Source organism: Dendropsophus ebraccatus, chromosome 3 (assembly GCF_027789765.1).
Source record: "Dendropsophus ebraccatus isolate aDenEbr1 chromosome 3, aDenEbr1.pat, whole genome shotgun sequence".
In the NCBI taxonomy this organism is placed as follows: Eukaryota; Metazoa; Chordata; class Amphibia; order Anura; family Hylidae; genus Dendropsophus; species Dendropsophus ebraccatus.
The window spans coordinates 115,552,921-115,580,004 of NC_091456.1; the positions used below are offsets into that span (position 1 = coordinate 115,552,921).

The window sequence follows — 27,084 nt, forward strand, 5'->3', positions numbered from 1 at the left end:
AGGGGCTAGGAGGTCTGAGATAGGAAGGGGGGAAACGAGGCAGATGCCCCAGCTAACAGACACTTCACTGTCTAAAGGTTTGTATATACGAAAAAAAGGAAAAACACTCTTTCTATATCCAGCTCAGAGCAAACCCGCAATAAACAATAAAATTAAAACAGAATTAAGGCAATTAAATGACAACTTGGAGAAAATAAAGGGGGGACCCCTTTATGGTTAAGGAACAGCCACCATCAGACCCATCAATATCCAGTTCAGCGGGGGTTGGACCTCGGGGGGGATCGGAGGTCTGGGGGGGAGCGCATCTGGGAACCCCGCTTTTTTCTTTGGCGAGTTGAGGACCACACTGGTCTGGGGGGAGGTGGTGGGGGGATCAGCTCCCAATCCGGTAAGTCCGGTACCGGAAAATCTAGGGCAGAGCAGAACTGTTCCAAGTCCTCCGCAGAACGCAGGGCCAGGGTCACACCATTTCATCGGACGTTGAGGCTGAAGGGGAACCCCCAGCGATAGGGGATATTCCGATCTCTAAGACATTGTAGCAATGGACGTAGTAATCTGCGTTTCTGGAGCGTCACCCATGACAGATCAGGAAGAAGCTGAATGTAGGTTCCACGGAAGCTAATGTCATTCAACTCTCTGGATTTTTGCATAATGGCTTCTTTAAGCATGAAATCAGTCACACAGCAAATTATGTCCCTTGCTTGGGAGTTTCCAGCTCTAGGTCTGAGGGCTCTGTGAGCCCGGTCTAGCTTTATCTCGTGATCCCGTGGTGTACCCAGGATTTGATTAAACAAAGCCGATAGGATTTCTCTCAGGTCTTCAGCATGCGGAGACTCAGGGAGGCCCCTAACGCGTATGTTGTGTCTGCGCCCCCTATTATCAAGGTCTTCTAGGTGGCGTTGGTAGTCCCCCAAAGCATTATGTTGTGCCAGAACAGTGGACTGTAGGTCCATTATGTAGGATCTGGTGTCATCATGTTCAGTCTCCAGGGAATCCACCCTGTTTCCCACCTGCTGCAGGTCATGGCGTAATGCTGCAATTTCCCCTCGGCATGCTGCTTTAACTTCCTGTATTAGGGCCTTAAAGTCCTCTTTGGTGGGTATATTATTAAGGTATTTACTCAGGGGGTGGTCAGGGGCCATAATGTCATCATCAGACTCCGACTGACGTGGTCCCCATGTCCCTACAGTTCCTGCATGGGGGGACTCAGTATGCTCCAGTGCCTGTGTGCTGTCCTCAGAGCCTGTAGAGAACCAGTCTGGGGGGGAGGAGGACGGTGCAGGCGGGGGGGCCACTCTAGGGCCCTTGGTCTTATGTGGGGGCCTGGGCGGCAGTGGACGTTGCTGCGACGGGGCAGGAAGGACCGGGTCCTGTAAAGAGGCGGCCGGTTCCTCGGCTGTAATGGCGGCCGCCACGTGTGGAGCCGGGTTACCTCGGTCCTCGCCGCCGTCACCAGATGCCAGGCTGCCATGGTCGGAGGCAAGATGGGGTGAGTCCAGGGCTCCCTCGGATGTCTCCGCTGCCTCTGAGTGCCGGGTTGATGGGGGAGGGTGCTCCGCAAGCCGCTGCAGCGCCTGGCGCCCTGCCGGCGCCATCTTGGAATGTGCGGCGGCCTGGTCCGAGACCAAGAAGGTATCCAGGGGACCCGAAATGACGGCTCCTGGAGCCTGAGGCTTGGTGACCGGCTTCTGGGAGCCTCTTCTGGTCATGGTCCAGGTGTGTGGGGTCCCGGTAACTGCGGGTAAACTGCCTGGCGGGTCAGCTCTGAGCGGAGCTCTGAAACGTGCGTCCGCTCACTCCGGCATCTAGACACGCCCCGTGTTTTTTTATTTAACAGTAAGAAAAAAACCTACGCCAACAAAGGAGTTGCGGATAAATGCCGCACTTATGTGCGGCACTTATCAGCAGAAAGTGGTGGTAGGCTATAGGGGGGAAAAAAAGCACCTATGCCAAAAAGGAGGAGTTGCTGATCAGCGGCGCACTTTCGTGCGATGCTGATCAGCACTCAGCGGCAGTAGGGTGCGGAAAATGAAAAAAAAAATGGGGGGAAAAAAAAAAACTGTCTTCAACCCTATAGTTACTGATAAGTGTATTATATACACTTATCAGCCACTAGGAGGCAGTAGAAGGCAAAAAACGAAGACAAACGACGGAAGCTGGAAAAAGCCGAAGTTGAAGCCCCGGAAAAAGCTGAACACAGCCGCCCGGAAGAAGACACCGCGGGACCCGGAAGACACCGATCCGGACGTCAGGATCAGGAGAGTATAGGCTAATACCTGCTCTGAACACCTCAGCTACATAGCTGAGGTGATCAGAGCAGGTATTTTTACACTTTTTAGACTAATATCGCCGTGATTGGCCGATCACGGCGAACGGGACGTGGCACCGTGGCCACCATTACTTTTAACAGTAATGGCGGTCGGTGCTGAATGTAGGGCATGTATGCATGTTTTTAATTATCTGATGAAGAGGGTTGCAGCTCGAAACCTATTATTGTTTTTTACGTCTTACAATAAAGAAGTGGGAGAATCTTGTACTACAACTCCTATGCTTCATCTTGAACCCTGTGAACAAGCCGCTCTGCGCCAGACGTCCGAGTACTCCACACATCCTGCCACCGATGAGTGAATCTTCACTTTGATTTCCTGACCGATTCCTTCGGATCCTCGGACGGCAGTGAGCAGAAAGAGCAAAACTTCTACAAAGCATCAGGCGGTGTCGGGCTCGTAGCACGACCCCCCCAAGGTCAGCAACACCTATTCATAGATACTCACAAATCCAGCTCTGCAGTATCACGGTATGTGAGCCTTGCGCTGTTCCTTTTCTTTTTTGCAGCTTAAAGGGACCCAGGTCGCTTTTAAAGGGACCCAGGTCGCTCTTAAAGGGACCCAGGTCGCTCTTAAAGGGACCCAGGTCGCTCTTAAAGGGACCCAGGTCGCTCTTAAAGGGACCCAGATCGCTTTTAAAGGGACCCAGGTCGCTCTTAAAGGGACCCAAGTTGCTCTTAAAGGGACCCAAGTGGCTCTTAAAGGGACCCAGGTCGCTCTTAAAGGGACCCAGATCGCTCTTAAAGGGACCCAGGTCGCTTTTAAAGGGACCCAGGTCGCTCTTAAAAGGACCCAAGTCGCCCTTAAAGGGACCCAAGTCGCTCTTAAAGGGACCCAGGTCGCTCTTTAATGGACCCAGGTCGCTCTTAAAGGGACCCAGGTCGCTCTTAAAGGGACCCAAGTCGCTCTTAAAGGGACCCATTTCGCTCTTAAAGTGAGCTCTTAAAGTCGCTCTTAAAGGGACCCAGGTAGCTCTTAAAAGGACCGAGGTCGCTCTTAAAGGGACCCAGGTAGCTCTTAAAAGGGACCCAGGTGGCTCTTAAAGGGACCCAGGTCGCTCTTAAAGGGACCCAGGTCGCTCTTAAAGGGACCCAGGTCGCTCTTAAAGGGACCCAGGTAGCTCTTAAAGAGACCCAAGTCGCTCTTAAAGGGACCCAAGTCGCTCTTAAAGGGACCCAAGTCGCTCTTAAAGGGACCCAAGTCGCTTTTAGAGGGACCCAGGTCGCTCTTAAACGGACCCAGGTAGCTCTTAAACGAACCCAGCTCGCTCTTAAAGCGCCTCAAGCCACTCTTAACCCCTTAACGACATCGGGCGTAAATTTACGACCCCGTGCCCTGGTACTTAGCGCAAATGGACGTAAATTTACACCCGATGTTTCTCCGATCGCTGTGTGTTCACACACAGCGGTCGGGGAAGATGGCCTGCTATAATATATAGCAGGCCATCTCTGCTCGTCGGCACGGGAGTTGATTAACCTCTCCCGTGCCGACGATTGCTGCTATAGGCTGATCAATACAGATCAGCCAATAGCAGCTGAAAACAGCTTTCCGGGTCATCGGTGACCCGGTGACCCGGAAAGCACTGGCGATTGGTGCTGTCCGAGACAGCACCAATCGCCATTAGTGTCCGGGAAAAAGATGGCGCCGATGCCACCCACACAATCGCTGTGATAGGCCGGCCAGTACCGTCCGGCCCATCACGGCGATCAAAGCGTTAAAAAACAATGTCCCCGAGTTCTTCACCCCTCAGCTAGGTAGCTGAGGGGTGCAGAACAGGTGTGTATAGTGTAGGTGCACTATACTCACCAGATCTGGGCGTCCGGAGCGTCGATCGGGTCCCGCGCGTCCTCTTCTCTTCACTTCCGGGTTCGGTCGGGTCCCGTCGGCAATTTCCGGCTCTTCTGGCTTTTCCGTGGCCCCTATCTTCGTCAGTCTTCGTCAGCTTCCCTGTACTGCCCCCTAGCGGCTGATCAGTGAATATCATTCACTGATCAGTTGCTTTAGGTTAAAAAAAAAGTTGTTTTTTTTTTCTATTTTTTTTCTTTTTATACGCCCTATCGCCGCTGAGTGCTGATCAGCATAGCACGTAACTGCGCCGCTGATCAGCAACTCCTCCTTTTTGGCGTAGGGGCATTTTTCCCCCCTATATCCCACCGCTACTGGCTGCTAATAAGTGCCGCACATAAGTTTATAAATATAAAAAATATTGGATTACAATAAAATCTCTGCACAGAAAATAAAAAATTTCTAATTTCTTACACACTTAGCTTTTATTTCTGTGACTCTCCTAAAGGGTTAAAAAACTTTCTGGATGTGCTTTTGCAGAGTGTGGGGGGTGCAGTTTCGGAAATGGGGTGCTTTGTGGGGCTTTCTAACATAGAGGACCCTCAAATACACTTTAAACCTGAACAGGTCCCTAAAAATATCTGATTTTGAAATTTTACTGAAATTTGGAAATTTGCTGCTAAGGTTTTAAGCTTTCTATTGTCTAAAAAAAATTAAAGATCGTTTAATAAATGCCGCCAACATAAAGTAGACATGTTGCGAATGCTATTTAATATATAATTTATGTGGTATAACCATTTTCTGTATAAGCAAAAAAGTTTCAAAGTTGGAAAAATGCATTTTTTCACAATTTTTCACGTTATTTGGTTTTTTTTTCATAAAGATTCGTTATAAGTATCGACTCCAATTTACCAGAAATGTAAAGTACAATATGTCACGAGAAAACAATCTCAGAATCAGCCGGATAGGTAAAAGCATCCCGAAGTTATTAATTAATAAAGTGACACTGGTCATATTCATAAAATTGGTCTCTGTCATTAAGGCCATTTCAGGCTCTGTCTTTAAGGGGTTAAAGGGACCGGAGTCGCTCTTAAAGGGGCCCAAGTCGCTTTTAGAGGGACCCAAGTCGCTCTTAAAGGGACCCAGGTCGCTCTTAAAGGGACCCAATGTTTGATTACAGCTGCTACATACTGCATGTGTGCTGCCAGCCAATTTTCTATTGACCTCAATGGAGTTTATTAGAAGGCTATGTTCAGACCTCGTAAGAACGGCCGGTCTCTGAAAAGATCATGATGATCTTTAGCCCTGCAGAGTTCTGATGCGGTCGCATCCATGTGCACCTGCATTAAAACTCCCCACAACACACAATAGAGCAAGCGGCCGGAGCCGCTCGCTCTATTGTGTGAATTGACAGGGTTTTCTGCGGCCACTATTTACTGAATAGTGGCCTCAGAAGACTGACATATCAGTTTTCTACGGCACCACTAGGGGTCCAAGCCAGAGTGTATACCAAGTGTATACACTCCGGCCGGGATTTCCTCAGGCTGCAGCACTATGGCACTTACGTAGTGTGAACATAGCCTGACACTGTAAAATTTTGGCCGTATTTTTACTTCAAAATTACGGATATATTTTGCTTTTATTTTACTGTGTGTGAACATAGGCTAAAACAAAACAAAATTGCTCTTTTCTGACTGTTCTACTTTACTTTTTCAATTTATGAGGCTAATTTGGGACTTGTGTTTTGCGCCATGATTGTTTTTATCAGTACTATTCTGGTTTAGATGGGAATTATTGATCGCTTTTTAACAATTTTCTTTCTGAAATATAATATGACCAAAATCTGCAATTGCATAAATCACTTACATCAGTTCTCTGCTCTGCCTGAGCCAGACTCTACTATGGCAGGACTGGAGGTAAGGCAAAGTCCTCTAGCTGCTGTAGTAACTGGATGATACCTTGCAATCAGGTTGTGAGTGTACTGATCGGACAGACCCAAGGTGTACAGCACCTGTCGCACCCGAGGTGTACAGCACCTGTCATTAAGCTATTTCAGTGCCATGTTTGCTATTGACAATTGCCGGTGTATATATACTATGGGCAGTCCTGAAGATATGAATTGGAGTTCGGCAATTGGGGTTTCACTATAGAATAAATCCCTTTACACTTGAGGTTCATTTCAAAGAGCTATCTTCCTTATTTGGGATTTGTTATACAGTACATCTAAACCAATGTGGGTGACCGAATAAAAAGGTTCTATTCTTGGGAGTCATTGGCTAGGAAATTAATCTTCCTGTTGGCAAAAAAAAGCTTTTCTTTCCAAGGAACCGTGTGTGGTTTTTTACCAAGATATAGTCACCATATTTCAAAAGTGGATCCCTCCTGGAATCATGCTCAGTGGAGCTGTGTGGACATTGTATATGCAGTCAGTATCATTATGGTTTGATTACCTTTCTTTTTTATTGTCTTCCTCATCAATTCCACGCCTGTAAAATATAATGCATATTAGTTTAAACTGAACCAGTATCATTTATTTTTAATTTCTTAGCTAAGCTTTTGGGTGCTTTCACAATAAATGCTGCAGATGTTGTCATTTTTTGAAGAGGCAAATTGCCACAAATGTAGAATGAAAAAATGAAAAAAGTTAATGATGCAAAGGTATTAGAGACCACCATTTTATACAGTATATGTCTTGGCTGAGGATGGAAAATAGTAGAGATGAGCGAAGTTACATTAGAAACCAAGCAAAGCATTTTTAGCTCAGCAGTCGGCTTATATGCCGGCTGCCTTTGATCTCTGTGCCACTTCACCCCCGGTGCCTGGAAAAGTTGGGTCTATTCCTGGGAAACTGGGAGAATTTTCACATTGTTTCATTTGAAATGTAAATTTGCTCATCACTAGAAAATAGAAGTTATGTTTCCATAGGATTATGAAAGGTTTATAGAATAATAACGTTGGAGGCACTAACATCAATAGTAGAGATAATAGTAAGTTCGGGTTCACGTGAACCCGAACTATCAGCATTTGAGTCTTGCTCCTGTTCGCTCATCTCTAGTCAAGAGAATGCTAACATTGTTGGATCAAAAATGTCAAATATATTGCCATTTTCACTTAAAATAAAATTTATAAAAAATTCTGCCACTTTTATTATGTCTCATATATCACTTATTAGTTTTCAAAAAAAGGCAAATTATTTACAGCTATTGCAGCCATTATAATTCTGAACTCTATGGTTTAAGCCCTAAATTGCAAAGAATCATACATATTTGATAAACAAAGTCTCTTAATACTAATTTATACAGAAGGGAGGAGTTCAGTCGCTTTTTTTAGATGAAAGTTAAATGAAACATAATTGGGAACATACACTCACCGGCCACTTTATTAGGTACACCATGCTAGTAACGGGTTGGACCCCCTTTTGCCTTCAGAACTGCCTCAATACTTCGTGGCATAGATTCAACAAGGTGCTGGAAGCATTCCTCAGAGATTTTGGTCCATATTGACATGATGGCATCACACAGTTGCCGCAGATTTGTCGGCTGCACTTCCATGATGCGAATCTCCCGTTCCACCACATCCCAAAGATGCTCTATTGGATTGAGATCTGGTGACTGTGGAGGCCATTTGAGTACAGTGAACTCATTGTCATGTTCAAGAAACCAGTCTGAGATGATGCTAGCTTTATGACATGTCGCATTATCCTGTTGAAAGTAGCCATCAGATGTTGGGTACATTGTGGTCATAAAGGGATGGACATGGTCAACAACAATACTCAGGTAGGCTGTGGCATTGCAACGATGCTCAATTGGTACCAAGGGGCCCAAAGAGTGCCAAGAAAATATTCCCCACACCATGACACAACCACCACCAGCCTGAACCGTTGATATAAGGCAGGATGGATCCATGCTTTGATGTTGTTGACGCCAAATTCTGACCCTACCATCCGAATGTCGCAGCAGAAATCGAGACTCATCAGACCAGGCAACGTTTTTCCAATCTTCTACTGTCCAATTTCGATGAGCTTGTGCAAATTGTAGCCTCAGTTTCCTGTTCGTAGCTGAAAGGAGTGGCACCCGGTGTGGTCTTCTGCTGCTGTAGCCCATCTGCTTCCGCTGACTGTGCGTTCAAAGATGCTCTTCTGCCTACCTTGGTTGTAACGGTTGGCTATATGAGTCACTGTTGCCTTTCTATCAGCTCGAACCAGTCTGCCCATTCTCCTCTGACCTCTGGCATCAACAAGGCATTTCCGCCCACAGAACTGCCGCTCACTGGATGTTTTTTCTTTCTCTGTAAACCCTAGAGATGGTTGTGCGTGAAAATCCCAGTAGATCAGCAGTTTCTGAAATACTCAGCCCAGCCCTTCTGGCACCAACAACCATGCCACGTTCAAAGGCACTCAAATCACCTTTCTTCCCCATACTGATGCTCGGTTTGAACTGCAGGAGATTGTCTTGACCATGTCTACATGCCTAAATGAACTGAGTTGCCGCCATGTGATTGTCTGATTAGAAATTAAGTGGTAACGTGCAGTTGGACAGCTGTACCTAATAAAGTGGCCGGTGAGTGTATGTCTATACTAGAGATGAGCGAACCTGCTGAAAGTTGGAGATTGCACAAACCCAGGCAATTGACATTTAAATCCCACTGCCTGGAGAAGGTGGATGTACCCAATGACTGCCTGGAAAATATGGATACTGCTAAAGGCATCAACCTTCTTCAGGCACCGGGATTCAAATGTTGATCACCTGAGATCATGCTAACCCAAACTTTTGGCAGCTTCACTCATTTCTATATAGTAATATATGCTTGAAAATCATGGCTTAGTCTCTTGGCAGCTTCACTCATTTCTATACAGTAATATATGCTTGAAAATCATGGCTTAGTCTCTTGGCAGCTTCACTCATTTCTATACAGTAATATATGCTTGAAAATCATGGCTTAGTTCCTTGTACTAATCCTACCTTTTCTTGCACCAAACTCTGTTAACAATCAGCAAGATGAACACAATAAAAAGGAACACAACCATGGCTGTGAGACCAAGCAACCATGGCTGAAGCCCACCAGTGTTTGAACTGGATGATTCTTGCTTCATACCTGCAGAAGAAGAATATTAAGACTTACAAGTGATGGCTCCCACTAAGTACTGCTTGCAGCACTCACATTGGCATGTTATTAAGCCATGGCATGTAAAATAGCACTTCTATAACAACATATTGATTGTTTATGGTTTCAGTCATCTCTCCATTTTCCCTTGTTTCCTCCAGACGATACAGATTTAGTTCAATTTTTTTGGGTTTACCATTAAAATTTTCCACCATTTTGTAGCCTCTCTGTGGATCTTTTTAATTTTATTGATAATTTTTGTAGGTCTCCAGAACGGGATACAGTATTCCAGATGTGGGCTTACTAGATTACAGTCTGCTCCTTCCTAATGGTTATACCTCTAGCTATACTGCCCTGCATTGGATTAGATTTTCCTACTAACTGGTGACTCTTTTTAAAGGGGTACTCTAACATCGGGGGGAAAAATAATAATGCTGCAGAAGCATATAGCATTGCTTACCTTTTTGTCCAAGTTCTGAACCTACCAACAATCTAAAGTGGTGCCTTGGATTACAAGCATAATTCGTTCCAGGGCCATGCTTGTAATCCAAATCCACTCTTAAAGCAAAGCAAATTTCCCATAAGAAATCACTGATATGCAGACAATTGGTTCCACACCCCAAATATAATGATTCATTATTCTGAATAACATGTAGAACAGATGAAACAAACATTTAGAAACAGCAGAATATGTGATATTATAAGTTACTGTACAGTAATGGAGAGGATGGGAAACACAAGGGCGAACACTGCAGGGAGCATGAAGGAATAAGCAGGGCAGATGTGGGCACATACTTGCAGTGCTTTCTGTCCGGGGAGAGAGGGGTTACAGCTATGGAGAGATTACCTCCGCAGTCCTGTCCCCTGATGCAAGCCCCAGCCTGAAGTGGATCTGCTATGATTTGGAAGGTGAGGGAGACTTTCTGGGTCAGAGTACAGGGCTGTAGACCATGCTATGCAGACTATGCCCCTCCTCCACTCACGCTCCCACCCAGTACTGGGAGCTTTTAAACCAAAGCAATGCTCTTAAACCAAGTCACAATTTTTAAAAACTGTGAGCACTTAAACCAAAATGTTCTTAAACCAAGTTACTCTTAAACCAAGGTACCACTGTATTTGTTTTGGGGGTCTTAGTTCTGTATTTCGTGGTTGTACTCCCTGGTTGAGCAGTTGTACACTAAAAGTATTAAAAAAAAAAAAAAGGCATTGCTTTCCCTCAGTTCTTCATCACAGTCGTCCCACCCTGCCTACTCCCCTCCCTCAGCAGTCCTGGCAGTTCCCCACCTTAAACATCTAATTTGACTGTCCACCATTGCACAATCCTACTACTATATTGCACCTGTACGTGGCTTGTGTTGTCTTGTTATAATGTTGTCACGAGTTGGGTGAGATTGTGCATGTACCAGCATAGCTCCTTTCATTGGTCAGCATTGTCTGAAGAGGACATCACTTCCCTTCGGCATAGTTCATCCTGTGTCACTTCTGGCCATAAGTGGCCATAAATGGCGTCATCAGCTGCTCAGCCGCGATTGGTTGAGCATAACAGAAGCCCCAGACATCTTCTGTTATGCTCAGCCAATGGTGGCTGAGCAGCTGATGACGCACTGAATGGGGGCCGGGATGAGGGAGGGCTGGAGCAGTCAGGCCGGCCTCCTGAAGATGACGTGATCGTCCCAAGATGGCAGCCAGGGTCGACAGTGATTCCGTAAGTATACTGAATCAAACTTCCGGGTCCATGGTCATGGGGAGGGGACATGGGGAAGGGGACCATTCACTTAAATAACACACATTACAATGTTGTATATCTTTGTAATATGTGTTATTTAGTGAAAAAATGTCTTACACCGCACTACCCCTTTAATATGCCTCAACCAATGTAGTATAAATTATTTACAGTGTATCCTCCGAAAGGAGACTTGGTTCTGTCCTGCTGCAGTGGCAGAATAGCAGGGAGAGCCAGTGGCTGTAATACAATATATCAGCCGCAAAGCCCCAGTGCATCTGATGTCACTGCTGCACTCTGGAGCGTGCCAAGCATCAGACACTCCCCCCACATGCCTAATGGAGTGACTGATCCCTGGTTGTAAACAGTTGATGGAGGTGTCGAGCAGCTTCAGGGTAGCGGCCAGTGGCAAAACTACTGGCGTAGCAGCCGTATTGGCCGCTACGGGGCCCCGCCGCATCAGGGGCCCGTGGCGCGGGCCCCCGGAGCTCACATAGCCTATAGCACCCGGCGTCTGAGCAGGCCTCCTGGGTGCTACAGCTGTTTGGGGTCCGGGGGTGTCCCGGGGATTCCCGGGCAGCACAGGTGACAGGCTCGGAGTGACTTGGCGTCCTCCGGGGGCCGGGGCAAGTACTTCCGGCGCAGGGACTTCCAGCACTCTTAACAAGCACTCCTGTGTACAGGCTAGGGGCGGACGCTGAGCTCACTGGTACCTGTGCTGCGGGGGATGCTGCCCCCCCTTGCCGCCATATTGCCGTCCCGGCAGTACCAGTACCAGTGAGCTCAGCGTCCGCCCCAGCCTGTACTTCCGGCACAGGAGCGCTTGTTAGAGATGCACCCTGCGCCGGAAGTACTTGCCCCAGCGGACACTGAGCCACGCTGAGCCCGACACCTGTGCTACCCGGAAATCCCCAGGATGCCCCCCCCCCCGGGAGAAGAGGAGAAGACAGCCTACGGGGGAGTTAGGTGAGTTGTGTTTTTTTATTTTCTATCTGCTTTGCAAAGGGGGATAATACAGGGGGAGCATCTATGGGGGATATACAGGGGGCCATCTATGGGGGATATACAGGGGGGGGCATCTATGGGGAATATACAGGGAGAGCATCTATTGGGGATATACAGGGGGAGCATCTATTGGGGATATACAGGGGGGGGACATCTATGGGGGATATACAGGGGGCCATCTATGGGGGATATACAGGGGGGGGCATCTATGGGGAATATACAGGGGGAGCATCTATTGGGGATATACAAGGGGCCATCTACGGGGGATATACAGGGGGCCATCTATGGGGGATATACAGGGGGGGGCATCTATGGGGAATATACAGGGGGAGCATCTATTGGGGATATACAGGGGGGGGCCATCTATGGGGGATATACAGGGGGGCCATCTATGGGGGATATACAGGGGGGCCAACTATAGGGGATATACAGGGGGGCCATTTATGGGGGATAATACAGGGAGGACATCTATGAGGGATATACAGGGGGCCATCTATGGGGGATATACAGGGGGCCATCTATGGGGGATATACAGAGGGGGGCATCTATGGGGGATTAACAGGGGGGGCATCTTTGGGGAATATACAGGGGGAGCATCTATTGGGGATATACAGGGGGCCATCTATGGGGGATATACAGGGGGGGGGCATCTATGGGGAATATACAGGGGGAGCATCTATTGGGGATATACAGGGGGCCATCTATGGGGGATATACAGGGGGCCATCTATGGGGGATATACAGGGGGGACATCTATGGGGGATATACAGGGGGACATCTATGGGGGATATACAGGGGGAGCATCTATTGGGGATATACAGGGGGCCATCTATGGGGGATATACAGGGGGGACATCTATGGGGGATATACAGGGAGGACATCTATGGGGGATATACAGGGGGCCATCTATGGGGGATAATACAGGGGGGGCCAATCTATGGGGGATTATACAGGGGGCCATCTATGAGGGATAATACAGGGGGGCCAATCTATGGGGGATTATACAGGGAGGTATATATAGGGGGATAATACAAGGGGCCATCTATAGGGGGACACCATAAGGGGGCATTTATAAGGGGACCAAATGAAAGGGCATCTATAGGGGGACAACATGGGGGACCATCTATAAGGGGGATGGATGACACAGGGGGGTAATTTATAAGGGGCCAACAAGGGTGGCATCAGTAAGGGGGAATACACAGAGGGGCATATACTATAAGGGGATCACATAGTGTCAGGGCTATGCACTAAACAAGGGTGTAAAGGGGCCAATACAAATGTGCAGTGTGTATAGAGATGAGGATGGTGCCAGAGTGAGGAGCCTAATATGTTTCTCTGGCAGATTCTGTGGATTCTGTGGATTCGTGGCTCTGAGAAGTTCTCATAATGGCCCAGGAAGGATGAAGAAGAAAATGAAAAGGAAACAACTCCGATCAAAGAAGACGTCCCCTGTGAGTCAATTAATATAACTGTACTGTAATTTATATGGTGTACAGAACCTGTGTAGAGCTGAGTGTGTTGATGGCGTAGTGGTCGATTGAGGCGGGGGGGCCAATCAAACGTTTGCTATGGGGCCCAGCCATTTCTAGTTACGCCCCTGGTAGCGGCAATTTGTCACCTGTCAGATATGTTAAAAAACTGAAGCTGAAACTTTCCGAACGGGCATAGGTAGGTAATTCTGACTACTATAGTTCCTAACCTGATAAATCTAGGTGACAACAAGTGACCCTAGAGCAGGGGTACTCAACAACTTTTAGTGAAGGTCCACTTACCGGGGTCTATTGTCAGGTGAAGGTCCGAGCTGAACATCATTAGCCTTGCCGCAAAATGATGTTCCTGGAACGTCATGTAAAGCTGGTGGTTCCTGCAACCCCCTGGGCAGTTAACCCCATAGGTGCTGCGGTCCATGGGACTGCAGCGTCTATGGGGAATCCAGAGGGAGATCCGCTCCCTCTGACGCCCAATCTCCCCCCCGGAGCAGCGTGAGCGATTGCACGGCTCAGGGGGGTAAACATAGCAACCCAGACGCTGCTTAATCCGTCTGGGCTGCTATGGTTAAAACAATCATTACATTACATTACAGCACAGATCAGAAGTGAAAGTGAAAAAACACACACACACACACATAAATACGTAAATAAATACGTTACATAAATAAATAAATAAATAAAATAAATAAATAAAATACACATCCCCCCCCCTCTTTATAAATGATCGCCTATAAATAAAATATACATATTTGGTATCGACACGTACGTAATGACCCCATCTAATAACACGTTACATTAATTATCCCGCCAAATTAATGCTGTAAAAAAAAAAAATTAACCAAAAGGACTTTTTTTTTTAATCCCGACCCCTAAAAAATATAGAAAAAGGCTATCAAAACGTCACATGTAACCAAAAGGTGTACCACTAAAAACATCAGCTTATGCTGCAAAAAAAAAGCCCTCACATAACTCCATTGGTGAAAAAATTAAAATATTACTGTTTTTACAATATGCAAGACACAAACAGTTTTTATAGTATAAATGCCATAAACTATAACAAAAGCTATATAAAATGGATATAACTGTAATCGTACTGACCTGACAAATAACGATAACGATGTCATATGTAACATATAGTAAACGGTGTACAAAACAATGATCAAAAACAGCTGCTAAATTGTGTTTTTTACTTGTACCGCCTCACAAAAAATTAAATAAAAAATGATCAGGGTGTCACATGTCAGAACCAGATAGTGTCAGAATTATCCCCCTTGTTCCTCCATATAGAAGATAGGCCTTCTGTGCCTCAATATAGTAATTATTTCCCTCTGCATCTATCTAGTATTTAGACCTCTCTGTGCAGGCAAAACCCCAAAGGTAGTATCCTCCATGAATCCTCCATGCATCGCCTCCAGCACCATGTCATGTAGGTAATCCCCCTGGTATGTATTCCCCATGCAGCCACCCCCTTCCCCAGCAGTAATCTCCCTGGTAATCCTCCTGGTGGTTAGACACCCCCACCGCCACTGTGAGTAGACTGTACCTCCAAATTAGGTACCCCCTTTTCAGTTAGCCAGCACATATCATACCCCAACCCCCATAGATAGCATCCTTCCCAGGAGTTAGACCCCCCCCCCCCCCCACCCACATAGGTCTTCTCCTCTATAACTAAAGAAAAAAAGCCATACTTACCTGCTGTGCAGTCCAGTTCTGTAGTCTTCTTAGGTCAACTCTCTCTCTGCTCTGTGACCGCACAAGTGACATCACTCATGTCCCACAGCTCTAAGGGAGGAAACGGCCTTTTGTGGCCACAACAGTGATTGGCAGGGTGGGGAGTAAATGCTCTCCTCACCTTGTCAATCACCCTGCTGCATTCAACTGTATGTTCTCTTCACATACAATCACATACAGCTAAATGGTCAGACACAACATTCGGTAGCCGTGTGGGCCCTTCAGGAGCACAGGTTGCTGGCCAGGGGCCACCTACAGCCAATAGACATTTGTTAAATCTGTCTGCAAAAGCAATAGCATTTGCGGACAGCATTAACTGTCGAAATCTTCAGTGGGCCATAATTCAGTGGGGGACATAATAGGGGACTATCTGTTAGGATAGGGACAGGGAGACACAAGGACATGTGAGCCCTAAAGCTGGCACCCGCCCCGCTGCCCCTACCTGCTTGCCTCAGATGCCCTAGGTGGCAAACGGACAACTGGACGGCAGTCCCTGATCTACTAAAGTGCAACACTAAACGAAACAAGACAGACAAAACACAATGAGAGCAAGGTCAGGAATCCGGGTCAGTAACAGTCGAGCAGTGCAGTCCAAGGGGTAGTCGATAAGTCAGAAGCCAGAAGTCAAGTTACCAGAAATACAAAGCAGGGAAACACTTGATCCAGATACACTAGCGAACTAGGCACTTTCACAGGCAGGGGGTGGAAGACAGAGGAGGATACTTATGCAACCTGTAGTCCCAGCCCCCAGGAGTGATAGGGGCTGAGGCTCCAGATCCTGCCCAGGTACTGACAGCTGACTGGTGTGTCAGCTGTCAATCAACAATCAGTGAAACCTACTACAGCTTATGCTGAGCACCCTGGCCACTGCTTCAACAAGGAGTAGTAGAGCAGAGTTAGTGAAAAACATGCACAGCAGACCGGCTGCTATGGACGCCGTCGTCGCGCCCCCAGCAACCGGCCTGAGCGTTTATTCCTAGTCCTAACAGAACCCCCCCCCCCCCCTGAGGAGGGGCCTCCGGACCCTCACGATGACCTCCAGGCTTATCAGTGTATGACAGATGAAATTTTCTGATTAAATCAGAAGCATGGAGATTTTGTGCAGTTACCCATGTACGCTCTTCCGGGCCGTAGCCCTTCCAGTGTATTAAATACTGTGTGGAATTGCGTACTTTTCTAGAATCTAGAATCCGTTCCACCTCAAACTCTAATTCCCCCTGTATTACCACTGGAGAAGGTGGAGGATGAGGACTCACAGGAGGTACATATTGTTTAAGGAGACTCTTATGGAACACAGGGTGCACACGCAGAGATCGGGGTAACTGTAACTTGAAAGACACTGGTTTTATGACTTTGATGATGGGGAATGGACCAATAAAACGAGGAGCAAGTTTGTGAGAGGAAACACGGAGATGCAAATTTTTTGTTGACAACCAAACCTTATCACCAACGGAGTAGTCAGGGCCGGGACGGCGTTTACGGTTGGCGTATTTTATTTGTTTTTGCTGGGCATCTTGAAGAGTCACCAGACTCTCTGCCCAAACTGTGCACAGTTTTTGGGTCAACTCAGCTACAGATGAAAATTGTGTTTCATTATTGGGAATAGCAGAAAACTGGGGATGGTAACCATAATTACAGTAGAAGGGGGATTGTTGTGTTGACGTGTTTACGTGGTTATTGAGAGCGAATTCTGCCATCGGTAGGAACTTTGACCATTTATCTTGGTTTTCAGAAACATAACACCGTAAGTATTGTTCTAATGATTGATTTAAGCGCTCAGTCTGGCCGTTAGTCTCAGGGTGAAAAGCCGATGAGAAGGACAACGATATTCCTAGCATGTTGCAGAACGCTCTCCAAAATTTTGCCACAAATTGGACACCCCTATCTGAGATAATATTCATTGGTATCCCATGCAACCGGAGAACATGCCGCACGAACAATCCGGCCATTGTTCTAGCGCTAGGTAACTTATTAAGTGCAATAAGATGACACATCTTAGTAAATCGGTCCACAATCGCCCAAATCACAGTCTTCCCTTGGGAAGGAGGAAGATCTGTGACAAAATCCATGGAAATATGGGACCATGGCCGACTGGGCAGAGGGAGAGGTTGAAGTAGACCCTCGGGTAAAGACCTAGGGGTCTTAGCCCGGGCACAGGTCTCACATGACTTCTCGAACATCCCTCTGCCAAGAAGGCCACCAACAAGAGCGAGTAAGTAGGTAACCTGTTCCTGCTATACCTAGGTGACCTGCCAGTACCGAGGAGTGAACCTCTTTTAATACTGCCCATCTGAGGTTTACCGGCACAAACAATTTGTCAGAAGGTGAATCATTCGGCGCATCCCCCTGTGATTTCAAAATAGCATTTTTCAGATCCACAGATATACTAGCTATTACTGTACCAGGGGTCAGGATACCTTCTGATTCCACCTGAGGTGCTTCACAAAACCCAAAGCTTCGGGATAAGGCATCTGCCTTTACATTTTTAGACCCAGGACGGTAAGTCACAACAAAATGGAACCGGGTGAAGAACAGGGCCCAGAGTGCTTGTCTGGGATTTAACCTTTTGGCCTCATCCAAATACAGCAAATTTTTGTGGTCTGTTAGGACCGTAATCTGGTGTCTGGCTCCCTCCAGGAAGTGTCTCCATTCCTCAAAAGCCCATTTAATGGCCAAAAGCTCCCGGTTACCGATGTCATAATTCATTTCTGAGGAGGAGAACTTCCTGGAGAAGTATGCAATGGCTCTTAGGTTGGTATAAGGCTCTTTACCCTGGGACAATACGGCCCCAACACCTGTCTCGGATGCATCCACTTCTACCACAAATGGTAGCTCCGAGTTGGGGTGCACCAATACAGGGGCAGACGAAAAACTATGCTTCAACCGGACAAAGGCCTGTTCGGCCTCGGGAGACCAGGAGGTTGGATCCGTACCTTTTTTTTTTAACTCTGTTAAAGGTGGTGGGCCTTGCCCACTCTAACACCGCTGACACTTTTTTAGGGTCCATTTGTACCAATTCTGGAGTGAGCATGTACCCTAAGAATCCAACCTCCTTGACTCCAAATAGACACTTAGAGAGCTTGGCACAAAGAGAATTCTTCCTTAGTCTAGACAGCACCTCACGGACATGTTTTACATGTGATTCCCAATCAGGGGAGTAGATGAGGATGTCGTCTAGGTAAATCACGACAAATTGGCCGAACAGGTCGCGGAACAGGTCATTAACGAACCTCTGGAAAACGGCGGGGGCATTACTCAGTCCGAAGGGCATCACAAGATACTCAAAATGCCCCTCGGGAGTGTTAAACGCCGTTTTCCACTCATCACCTTCCCTGATCCAGATCAAATTGTATGCACCCCGAAGGTCAATTTTGGAGAACCAACGGGCGCCTACCACCTGGTTCAGGAGATCCGGGATCAGGGGAAGTGGGTGATGATCCTTAATGGTGATCTTATTTAATTCTCTATAGTCTATACAAGGACGTAGGCCTCCATCTTTCTTCTCCACGAAGAAAAAACCAGCACCCATGGGAGACACGGAAGGCCGAATGTGACCCTTTCTCAGACTGTCCTGTATGTACTGACACATCGACTCTCGTTCTGGGGGGGACAAGTTAAAAATACGGCCTTTAGGAAACTTGGCCCCAGACACGAGATCGATGGCGCAGTCATACAGACGGTGAGGAGGCAAGGCATCAGCAATGGCCTCATTAAACACATCAGAGAAATCATAAATGTATTCAAGTATATCAGAAGCACTACTGACAGTGCACACTTTAGGGTTAACTTGAGACAGGTGGGAACCACAAGAATTACCCCACTTAACTAACTCGGTGGTTCTCCAATCAAATACCGGGTTGTGTAGACGTAACCAGGGTAACCCCAGGATGATGTCTGCGGCCACCTTGTCCATGACAAAAAATAAATAAATAAAATAAATAAACTCATAATGGAGACATCCCACCCTCATTGATACTTCTGGGGTCCGGAATCTAATTTTTCCACCACTTAGGGGGGCCGAGTCAGCACCTGCAACTGAAAAAGGAAAACAAAGGAGAACCAGTTCTAAACCCAGGGACAATGCCACAGAGGTACGCATAAAGTTCAGGGCGGCGCCTGAATCAACCATAGCTTGACAGGAGAAGACAATCACCTTAGAATACAAAGTAATAGGCAGGAAAAATTTATCAAATTTTTTCGGAGGTACCTGGGTGCCTGAGTGACCCTCCGGACTGTCACTCAGGCACTGGAGTTTTCCGACTGCTGTTTTGGTTTGGAAGGACAATTGTGGACGAAGTGACCAGGCTTCCCACAGTAGAGGCACAGAGACATCTCTAGGCGTGCTTCCTGCGGGCTGCGGTTGAGGTAGATCCCAACATCATTGGCTCTTCTCCTGGCAATTGAGGAGACGAGGATTTCGTAGCCCTAAGAGGGGTCAGGGAAGGTCTGGCTGACTGACTCTGACGTGTATAAGTAGTCGTCACCCCCTGTTTCTCCCGCCGTCTCTCTCTTAGGCGTCTGTCTATGGAGATGGCAAGAGTCATCAAGTCACTCAGTGAGTTAGGGGAGGGATGACTAACCATAGTATCCTTAATAGCATCTGACAGTCCCTGGCGGTAAAGAGTCTTTAGGGGAGCGTCAGGCCATCCAGTAACTGCACTCCACTGCCTAAATTCAGAAGAATAGTCCTCTGCCGTGCGGCGGCCTTGCTGAATGGACAAATGATGAGACTCAGCTAAAGCGGCACGATTGGGGTCGTCATAAATTTGTCCTAAGGACCAAGAAAAACTTTGGACTGATCCCCATTCAGGGGCTTCAGGAGGAAGGGACAGAGCCCAATCCTGGGGTGCCCCCTGGAGGAGAGACACTATCATAGCAACTCTCTCAGCATCCCCTGAGAAAGGATTAAACCTAAAGTATAACTTACAAGCCTCCCTAAATGTCCTGAATTTGTCGGGGTTTCAATCAAACAGATCTGGCATCAGCATTTTGGGCCGGGAAGTCTGCACTGGAACTGTCACAGGGGCCGTCTGCGTCGCCGACAGGGTTAGAGAATCAACTCGGTGTGACAATTGCGCCACGGCACCAGCCATGCCTTCCATCAGGGTCACAATATCATCCAAGCGATCAGCTACTGACGGCTCAGCAGACATGGTGAACCGTCGAGATCGCTGACGTGGGTATGGGCCTGTGAAAATGTTAGGATAGGGACAGGGAGACACAAGGACAGGTGAGCCCTAAAGCTGGCACCCGCCCCGCTGCCCCTACCTGCTTGCCTCAGATGCCCTAGGTGGCAAACGGACAACTGGACGGCAGTCCCCGATCTACTAAAGTGCAACACTAAACGAAACAAGACAGACAAAACACAATGAGAGCAAGGTCAGTAACAGTCGAGCAGTGCAGTACAAAACGTGTCCAAGGGGTAGTCGATAAGTCAGAAGTCAAGTTATCAGAAATACAAAGCAGGGAAAACACTTGATCCAGATACACTAGCGAACTAGGCACTTTCACAGGCAGGGGGTGGAAGACAGAGGAGGATACTTATGCAACCTGTAGTCCCAGCCCCCAGGAGTGATAGGGGCTGAGGCTCCAGATCCTGCCCAGGTACTGACAGCTGACTGGTTTGTCAGCTGTCAATCAACAATCAGTGAAACCTACTACAGCTTATGCTGAGCACCCTGGCCACTGCTTCAACAAGGAGTAGCAGAGCAGAGTTAGTGAAAAACATGCACAGCAGACCGGCTGCTATGGACGCCGTCGCCGCGCCCCCAGCAACCGGCCTGAGCGTTTATTCCTAGTCCTAACACTATCCCTGATCACATACTGTAAATGGTGGAGTATTGGGGATCAGGTTACACAGAGTCATCCATCACCAGTCCAGGGAATGGTGCAAGAGAATTTTAGAGCATACAGGGGATATCCGTAACAAGAGAGACACCCCACTGGCCAAACACACCCAAGAACATCATGGGGGCAACCCAGAAAGCGTAACCTTTCGGGCCCGTTCACTCTGAACAAAACAAGCAGAAATTCTGAGTGGAACGCCCACCACGGACTCTGCTCGGAATCTCATCTGCCTCACTTTCTTAATATGATGTCTTGTGCGCCTCTGCTCTCCGCTGCTCTCCGTTCAAAGAATTGACATGTCAATTCTTTGAGCAGAGAGCAATGAGGAGCAGAGACAAGCAAGACATCACAGTGAGGCAGATGGGATTCCGAGCAGAGTCTGAGGCAGGCGATCCGCTCGGAATTACCGCCTGTTTTAATCAGTGTGAACGGGCCATTACAGCAACCACCACAGAGGAAAGGAGATTTGAATAGAATCTTACTCCAAAAAGAGACTAGGTGAATGTATATACTGCCAACAGTTTCCCCTTTAGGACTTAAACAGAACCTGTCACCCCCAATGCCTGGGTGACAGGCTCCCGACCCGCCGCTAGAGCCCCCTATACTTACCTGATCGCGCCGGGTCCCGCTTCTTGATCCGGTCCGGTGACAGAGATTTTATCGGCCAAAGCCCGGCGCGTGACGCTCATAGAGAAAGAATGGTGAGTCTGACGCTCTATTCATTCTCTATGAGCGTCGGACTCATCTCAGGAGCACGTTCATCGGGCTTCGGGTGCTGAAATCTCCGTCACTGGACCGGATCAAGAAGCGGGACCCCGCATGATCAGGTAAGTATAGGGGGCTTTAGCGGGGGGTTGGGAGCCTGTCACGCCGGCATGGGGGGTGACAGGTCCTATTTAATGAATGCCTCAATTTTGCATGCTTCATATAGCCCCACTCCCCCCCCCCCCCATGCCAGTAGGATTAAAGAGGGAAGGCCCTAGTGCGCCTCCACCAAGTTAGAAGAGCCAGCTTTGATAACTAGGGAGTATACAGGGACATATACCATTAGGTTCCAGAGTGGAACTGCAGTGTCCCAGAACAGCCCTTCTCATGCTCATACTTTTATTATAACCAGTTCTGTTCTGGAAAGCTATGGTCCACTGCAAACTGCGTGTATTGTGTTACCCTTCTCAGTATTCAGGTCTGCTATTTCATTCATTTATTGCATGTATATTCAGGTATCAGTGTCTAATGGTATTATGTCGCCTCCTAGTGTTCAAGTATGGTACTTCTCATGTATATTTCTCTGTATATGCCTAATGGTGTGATGATGCAATGGCTGGATGTCACGTGACTGTGCCCTGCTTCCAGGGTAACTCCAATGGTCATCGAGCTTTTGGCTGGGGTTACCATGTGACTTCCTGTTCTATCGGAGTCTATTCCCTACCATCAAGGGAATAGGTTGTGTGTCTGTCCTCTCTCCCTGCTAAGAGGGAGGCCTGCGTGTGCTCTGCTGCTCCTGTCCACTGGCTATGTTCCTGTCTTAAGTCTCAAGATTCTCATCTGGGTGTCGATTCTTCGGTCATTCTTCAGTTCCTATCATCATCATCTTCTCTAATCATCAACAGCAAGTATTTCATTCAAGTCTCATTCCACCCAGCATCTCAACTTCAGTATCACTACTACTCCCATCATTCAGCACTCTACTCTCACAGCCTATTGCAGCATCACCCATTACTCTGCTTTATTCAAGATTGCCTTATTCCCGGTTGCATCCGGAGAGACTGTTGCTACTAGTTACCACCGTTACAATAAATATACAACCAGTGGCGGTCTTTGGCACCAAGCACACCAAGCGATCGCTTGGGGCCCCCAACATCCAGGGGGGCCCCACGCCCCGCTCTTGTGCTCAAGACCGCTGGACATGGCCGCTGCCCCGCTCGCTGCTGCCATCTAAACTGTAACTATAAGCACTCATAATGAGCGATCATGGTTACATGCAGCAGCCCTGATAGGGCGGGAGACATTGGCCCCCTTCCTGTCAGTCACTCTTGTGGCCACAGGAAGGGTTTTCCCTGCGGTCACAAGTGGCAGCTTTGTCCTTGTGGTGCTGGCGCTCCAGTGACATCACTGGAGCATCGGCGCCAGGACAAGGGGAGTGCGGCCTCTTGTGATCGCAGGGAAAACCCTTCCTGCGGCCGGAAGAGTGAAGAGAAGAGGAGACGCCCGTACCCAGGTGAGTATAAGTGTTTGTTTTATTGTGTTATATACTATATGGGAGGGGGAGCACACAGGGGCCTCTGTAACTGGGGGAGCGCACATCTGGGGTCTATATAAATGGGGAAGCACACAGGGGGGCTATATAACAGGGGGAGCACACAGGGGGCTATAGACTACTGGGGCTTCACAGTGGGGTCTATATAATACTACTGGGGGCAGCACACAGGGGGTCTATATACTACTTAAGGCAGCAGAATGAGGTCTATATACAAATTGGAGAGCAAACAGGAGGTCTAAATCCAAGTGGGGGAGCACACAGGGGGGCTATATACTACTGGGGGAGCACACAGGGGTCTATGTACTACTGGTGGGGCAAACAGGGGGTCTATATACTACTGGGGGAACATACAGGGGGTCTATATACTACTTGTGAGGCACACAGGTGGTCTATATATAACTGGGGGAGCACACAGGGGTCTGTATACTACTGGGGCAGCACACAAGGGGTCTATATAATACTGGTGGGGCATACAGGGGGTCTATATACTACTGGGGGAACCACACAGGGGGTTTATATACTACTGGAGGAGCACACAGGGGTCTATATCCAAGTGGGGGAGCACACAGGAGGTCTATATCCAAGTGGGGGAGCACACAGGGGGGCTAAATACCCCTGAGGGAGCACACAGGGGGCCGATATACTAGTGGGGGAGCACACAGGGGGTATATACAACTGGGGGCAGCACACAGGGGGTCTATATACAACTGGGGCAGCACACAGGAGGTCTATATGCTTCTGGGGGAGCACACGGGGGGCTATATATAACTGGGGGAACACACAGGGGTCTTTATACTACTGGGGGCAGGACACAAGGGGTGTATACCACTGGGAGCAACACACAGTGGTCTATTGTTTTGGAACGCGTGTCGAGGGGGGGCCCCAGACATAACTTCGCTTGGGGCCCCAGAAATGCCAAGACCGCCCCTGTATACAACTACCGTTGTTTCTGAACCTTGGCATTGGTGTGATAATTGGTGCCCTGACTCAGGACAACGAAGAATCGCATGCCCAGTATTCCCGCATGGTCAGGAGCCCGTTGTCCAGCTGTATCACCCTCGTGCCTACACCGTGACCACATTATCCTACAGCTGCCCCGGTTCCTGCCTGTTAGCACCATCTATACTACGGAGTGGCCCCTAGGGGCCAGGGCATCGCATTTTTGGCGTCACGAACAGGATTACGATCGCATTGTGTGCCACCAAGAGTGTGCCGCCACCCCAAAGAGACTTTGCCATATCACCATGGGGGTAATCGAGGCGCTCAGGGCCCTAGACTGTACACAAGATGGCCGCTGTCTTCTCCAATTTCTAACTGCGCCATACCCCGGAGAGGAGGGGGTTAATTGCCATGCTGCCCAAGCTAGGGAATCGCCCGGCGCCATAGACTTTGCATTGACTGCTCCTGATTGGCTGCCTGCGCTAGATGACGTCACTGTTGCCGGGCAGACTGCTGGGCCGGAACTTCAGCCTCTGTGCTCCGCCTCCTCCCAGGTCCTCAAGACCACGCCAGTGCGTAGCAAGATGGCGTCCTGTGAGGAGTGTAACTCCGCGGCTGCCGTACTTCCTCTACCGGCGCTTCCTACGCTTCTGCCCGAACTCGATCCAGCCTGTTTGCTAGCCCCGCTGCCCTCGGACAGGGACAGTAGCTGGGGTTCCCTCCGGTCCAGAGGAGGGCATCCAAGCCGGGCCTCCACACCAAGCTCCCCTGACAGAGATGAGGAGACTTCTTCTGGACTCAGCGGTGCCTCCAGCCCTGAGCATTCCGGCTCCTCCCGCTACACCTTCTCCACCGGACCATCGCTTTTTTCCGACGATGTCCGGATCGTAGACGGGTCCTTGACAGTGCCTCCAGACTCGGAGCTCTGGGGTAAGACTCTCTCTAAGGGCCCCATCTCCCCGGACCTGTGGCGACCCCCTGGCCGAGATTCTCCACCTCTCCCGCAATGGGTATTTGGCCGGGAGCCTAGGGTCATGCAGTTGGTGGACGAGATCCAGCGGGCTCTTACTCTTTTACCCCCTGCCACTAAAGCTGCGCCCGCTATGGCTACCACGGTGCTGCAGCAGCTACCACCGCCCGGCAGTTCACAGCAGCCCCTACTGCCGGTGATACCTTCTCTCCCCAACCTGGCCTAGCACCGGAACCACCTCCATCTGTGCCTTATCCAGATTATGCTTCGCTGTGGGGTCACCCATATACCCCCTATCTGGAATCTCATGCTACATCTGTTCATCCGCAAGTTGGAAAAACCTCGACCCGGTGCTGCCCCCCTAGAAAGGAGGAGAGGAACCGTGACCAAATTTGACAAGCGACGGGGGTACGGCCTGGTCATGGATTAGTACACCGGGTTACTAGTGCTGGTGAATAGACGAGCTGTAATGCGGGACTACCAACCCGCCTATCTCAATAACCTTGTTCCTGGAGAAGTGATTGAGTATACCCTGGTGGGATCCCCAAAGGGTCCATGGGCTGCAGCAGTTACCCGGCCTAAGAATCCGGTACAGCGGCCCTTCCTACCAACTCCCTCAGAGAACTGGAACGAAGATTGGCAGGATTTTAAACCGCTGGGTTCTATCACTACTGCTTCCAGGGCTCCAGGTTCAGCTACCACCGCAGCCTGCTCTACTGCTCCTGCTGCTGTGGCTAAAGCCGCTTGCTCCACTACTACGGTCACTTACCATGTGGCGCCAATCATCTCCCCCGTCACCACAGTGACCCCTAGCATTGTGGGAGAAGGGGCCTAATGAGGTTCCTCCCGCCTCTTCACAATAATCCGCTACAGAGACCAAAGTCCTTAACCCTTTGAGGACCAGGCCCAAAATGACCCAGTGGACTGCGCAAATTTTGATCTTAGTGCTTTCGTTTTTCCCTCCTCCCCTTCTAAGAGCTCCAGCACTCTCAGTTTTCTATCTACAAGCCATGTAAGTGCTTGTTTTTTACAGGAATAGTTGTACTTTGTAATGGCGTCATTCATTTTACCATAACATGTATGATGGAATTACAAATATATTATTTATGAAGATATAAATAGGTGAAATCGTAAAAAAGAATGCAATATGGTAACGTTTGGGGGGCTCCTGTGTCTACGTAATGCAGTATATGGTAACAGCGACATGACACTATTATTCTATAGGTCAGTCTGAACACAATCATATGCAGGTTACACAGATTCTTTAATGTTATATATGTATTTTTTTTATGAAATCCTTTTTTTTGGCAATTAAATATTAATAAAATGGGCCTATTGTGACGCTTATAACGGTTTTATTTTTTCACCTACGGGGCTGTATGGGGTGTCATTTTTTCCGCCATAATCTCTAGTTTTTATTAATACCATATTTGTGAAGATCGGACGTTTTGATCACTTTTTATTGATTTTTTTTAATATATAATGTAACATAAAATCGGTAATCAGCGCACTATTTCCCCTCTTTTCGTGTACGCCGTTTACCGTTCGCAATGACGCTTATTATATTTTAATAGATCGGACAATTACGCACGCTACGGTATATTATATGTTTATCTATTTATTTATTTTTATATGTTTTATTTATATAATGGGAACGGGGGGTGATTTAGACTTTTATTGGGGGAGGGGTTTTGGGGTAGTGTGTTGGTGTTTTGAACTTTTTTTTTTTTACACTTTTGAAGTCCCTTTGGGGGACTTTTACATCCAGTACTTTGATTTTCACACTGATGAATGCTATGCCATAGGCATAGCATTGATCAGTGTTATCGGCGATCTGCTCATTGAGCCTGCAGATCGCCGATCGGACCACACGGAGGCAGGTAAGAGACCTCCGGCAGTCCGTTT

The 27,084-nt window shown here is 48.2% G+C and overlaps 1 protein-coding gene across 2 annotated transcripts in view; it reads right to left on the reverse strand.

Annotated features, from left to right (window-relative positions):
• SMIM24 (small integral membrane protein 24) overlaps positions 1-27,084 on the reverse strand; it is a 70,982-nt gene that overhangs the window by 23,703 nt on the left and 20,195 nt on the right. For both annotated transcript variants that reach the window (XM_069964525.1, XM_069964526.1), the window contains exons 2-3: positions 9,074-9,206; positions 6,563-6,598 (exon numbers count right to left, since the gene is read on the reverse strand). In XM_069964525.1, coding sequence (XP_069820626.1) covers positions 6,563-6,598; positions 9,074-9,206 — 169 coding nt within the window. The remainder of the gene's footprint in view (positions 1-6,562; positions 6,599-9,073; positions 9,207-27,084) is intronic.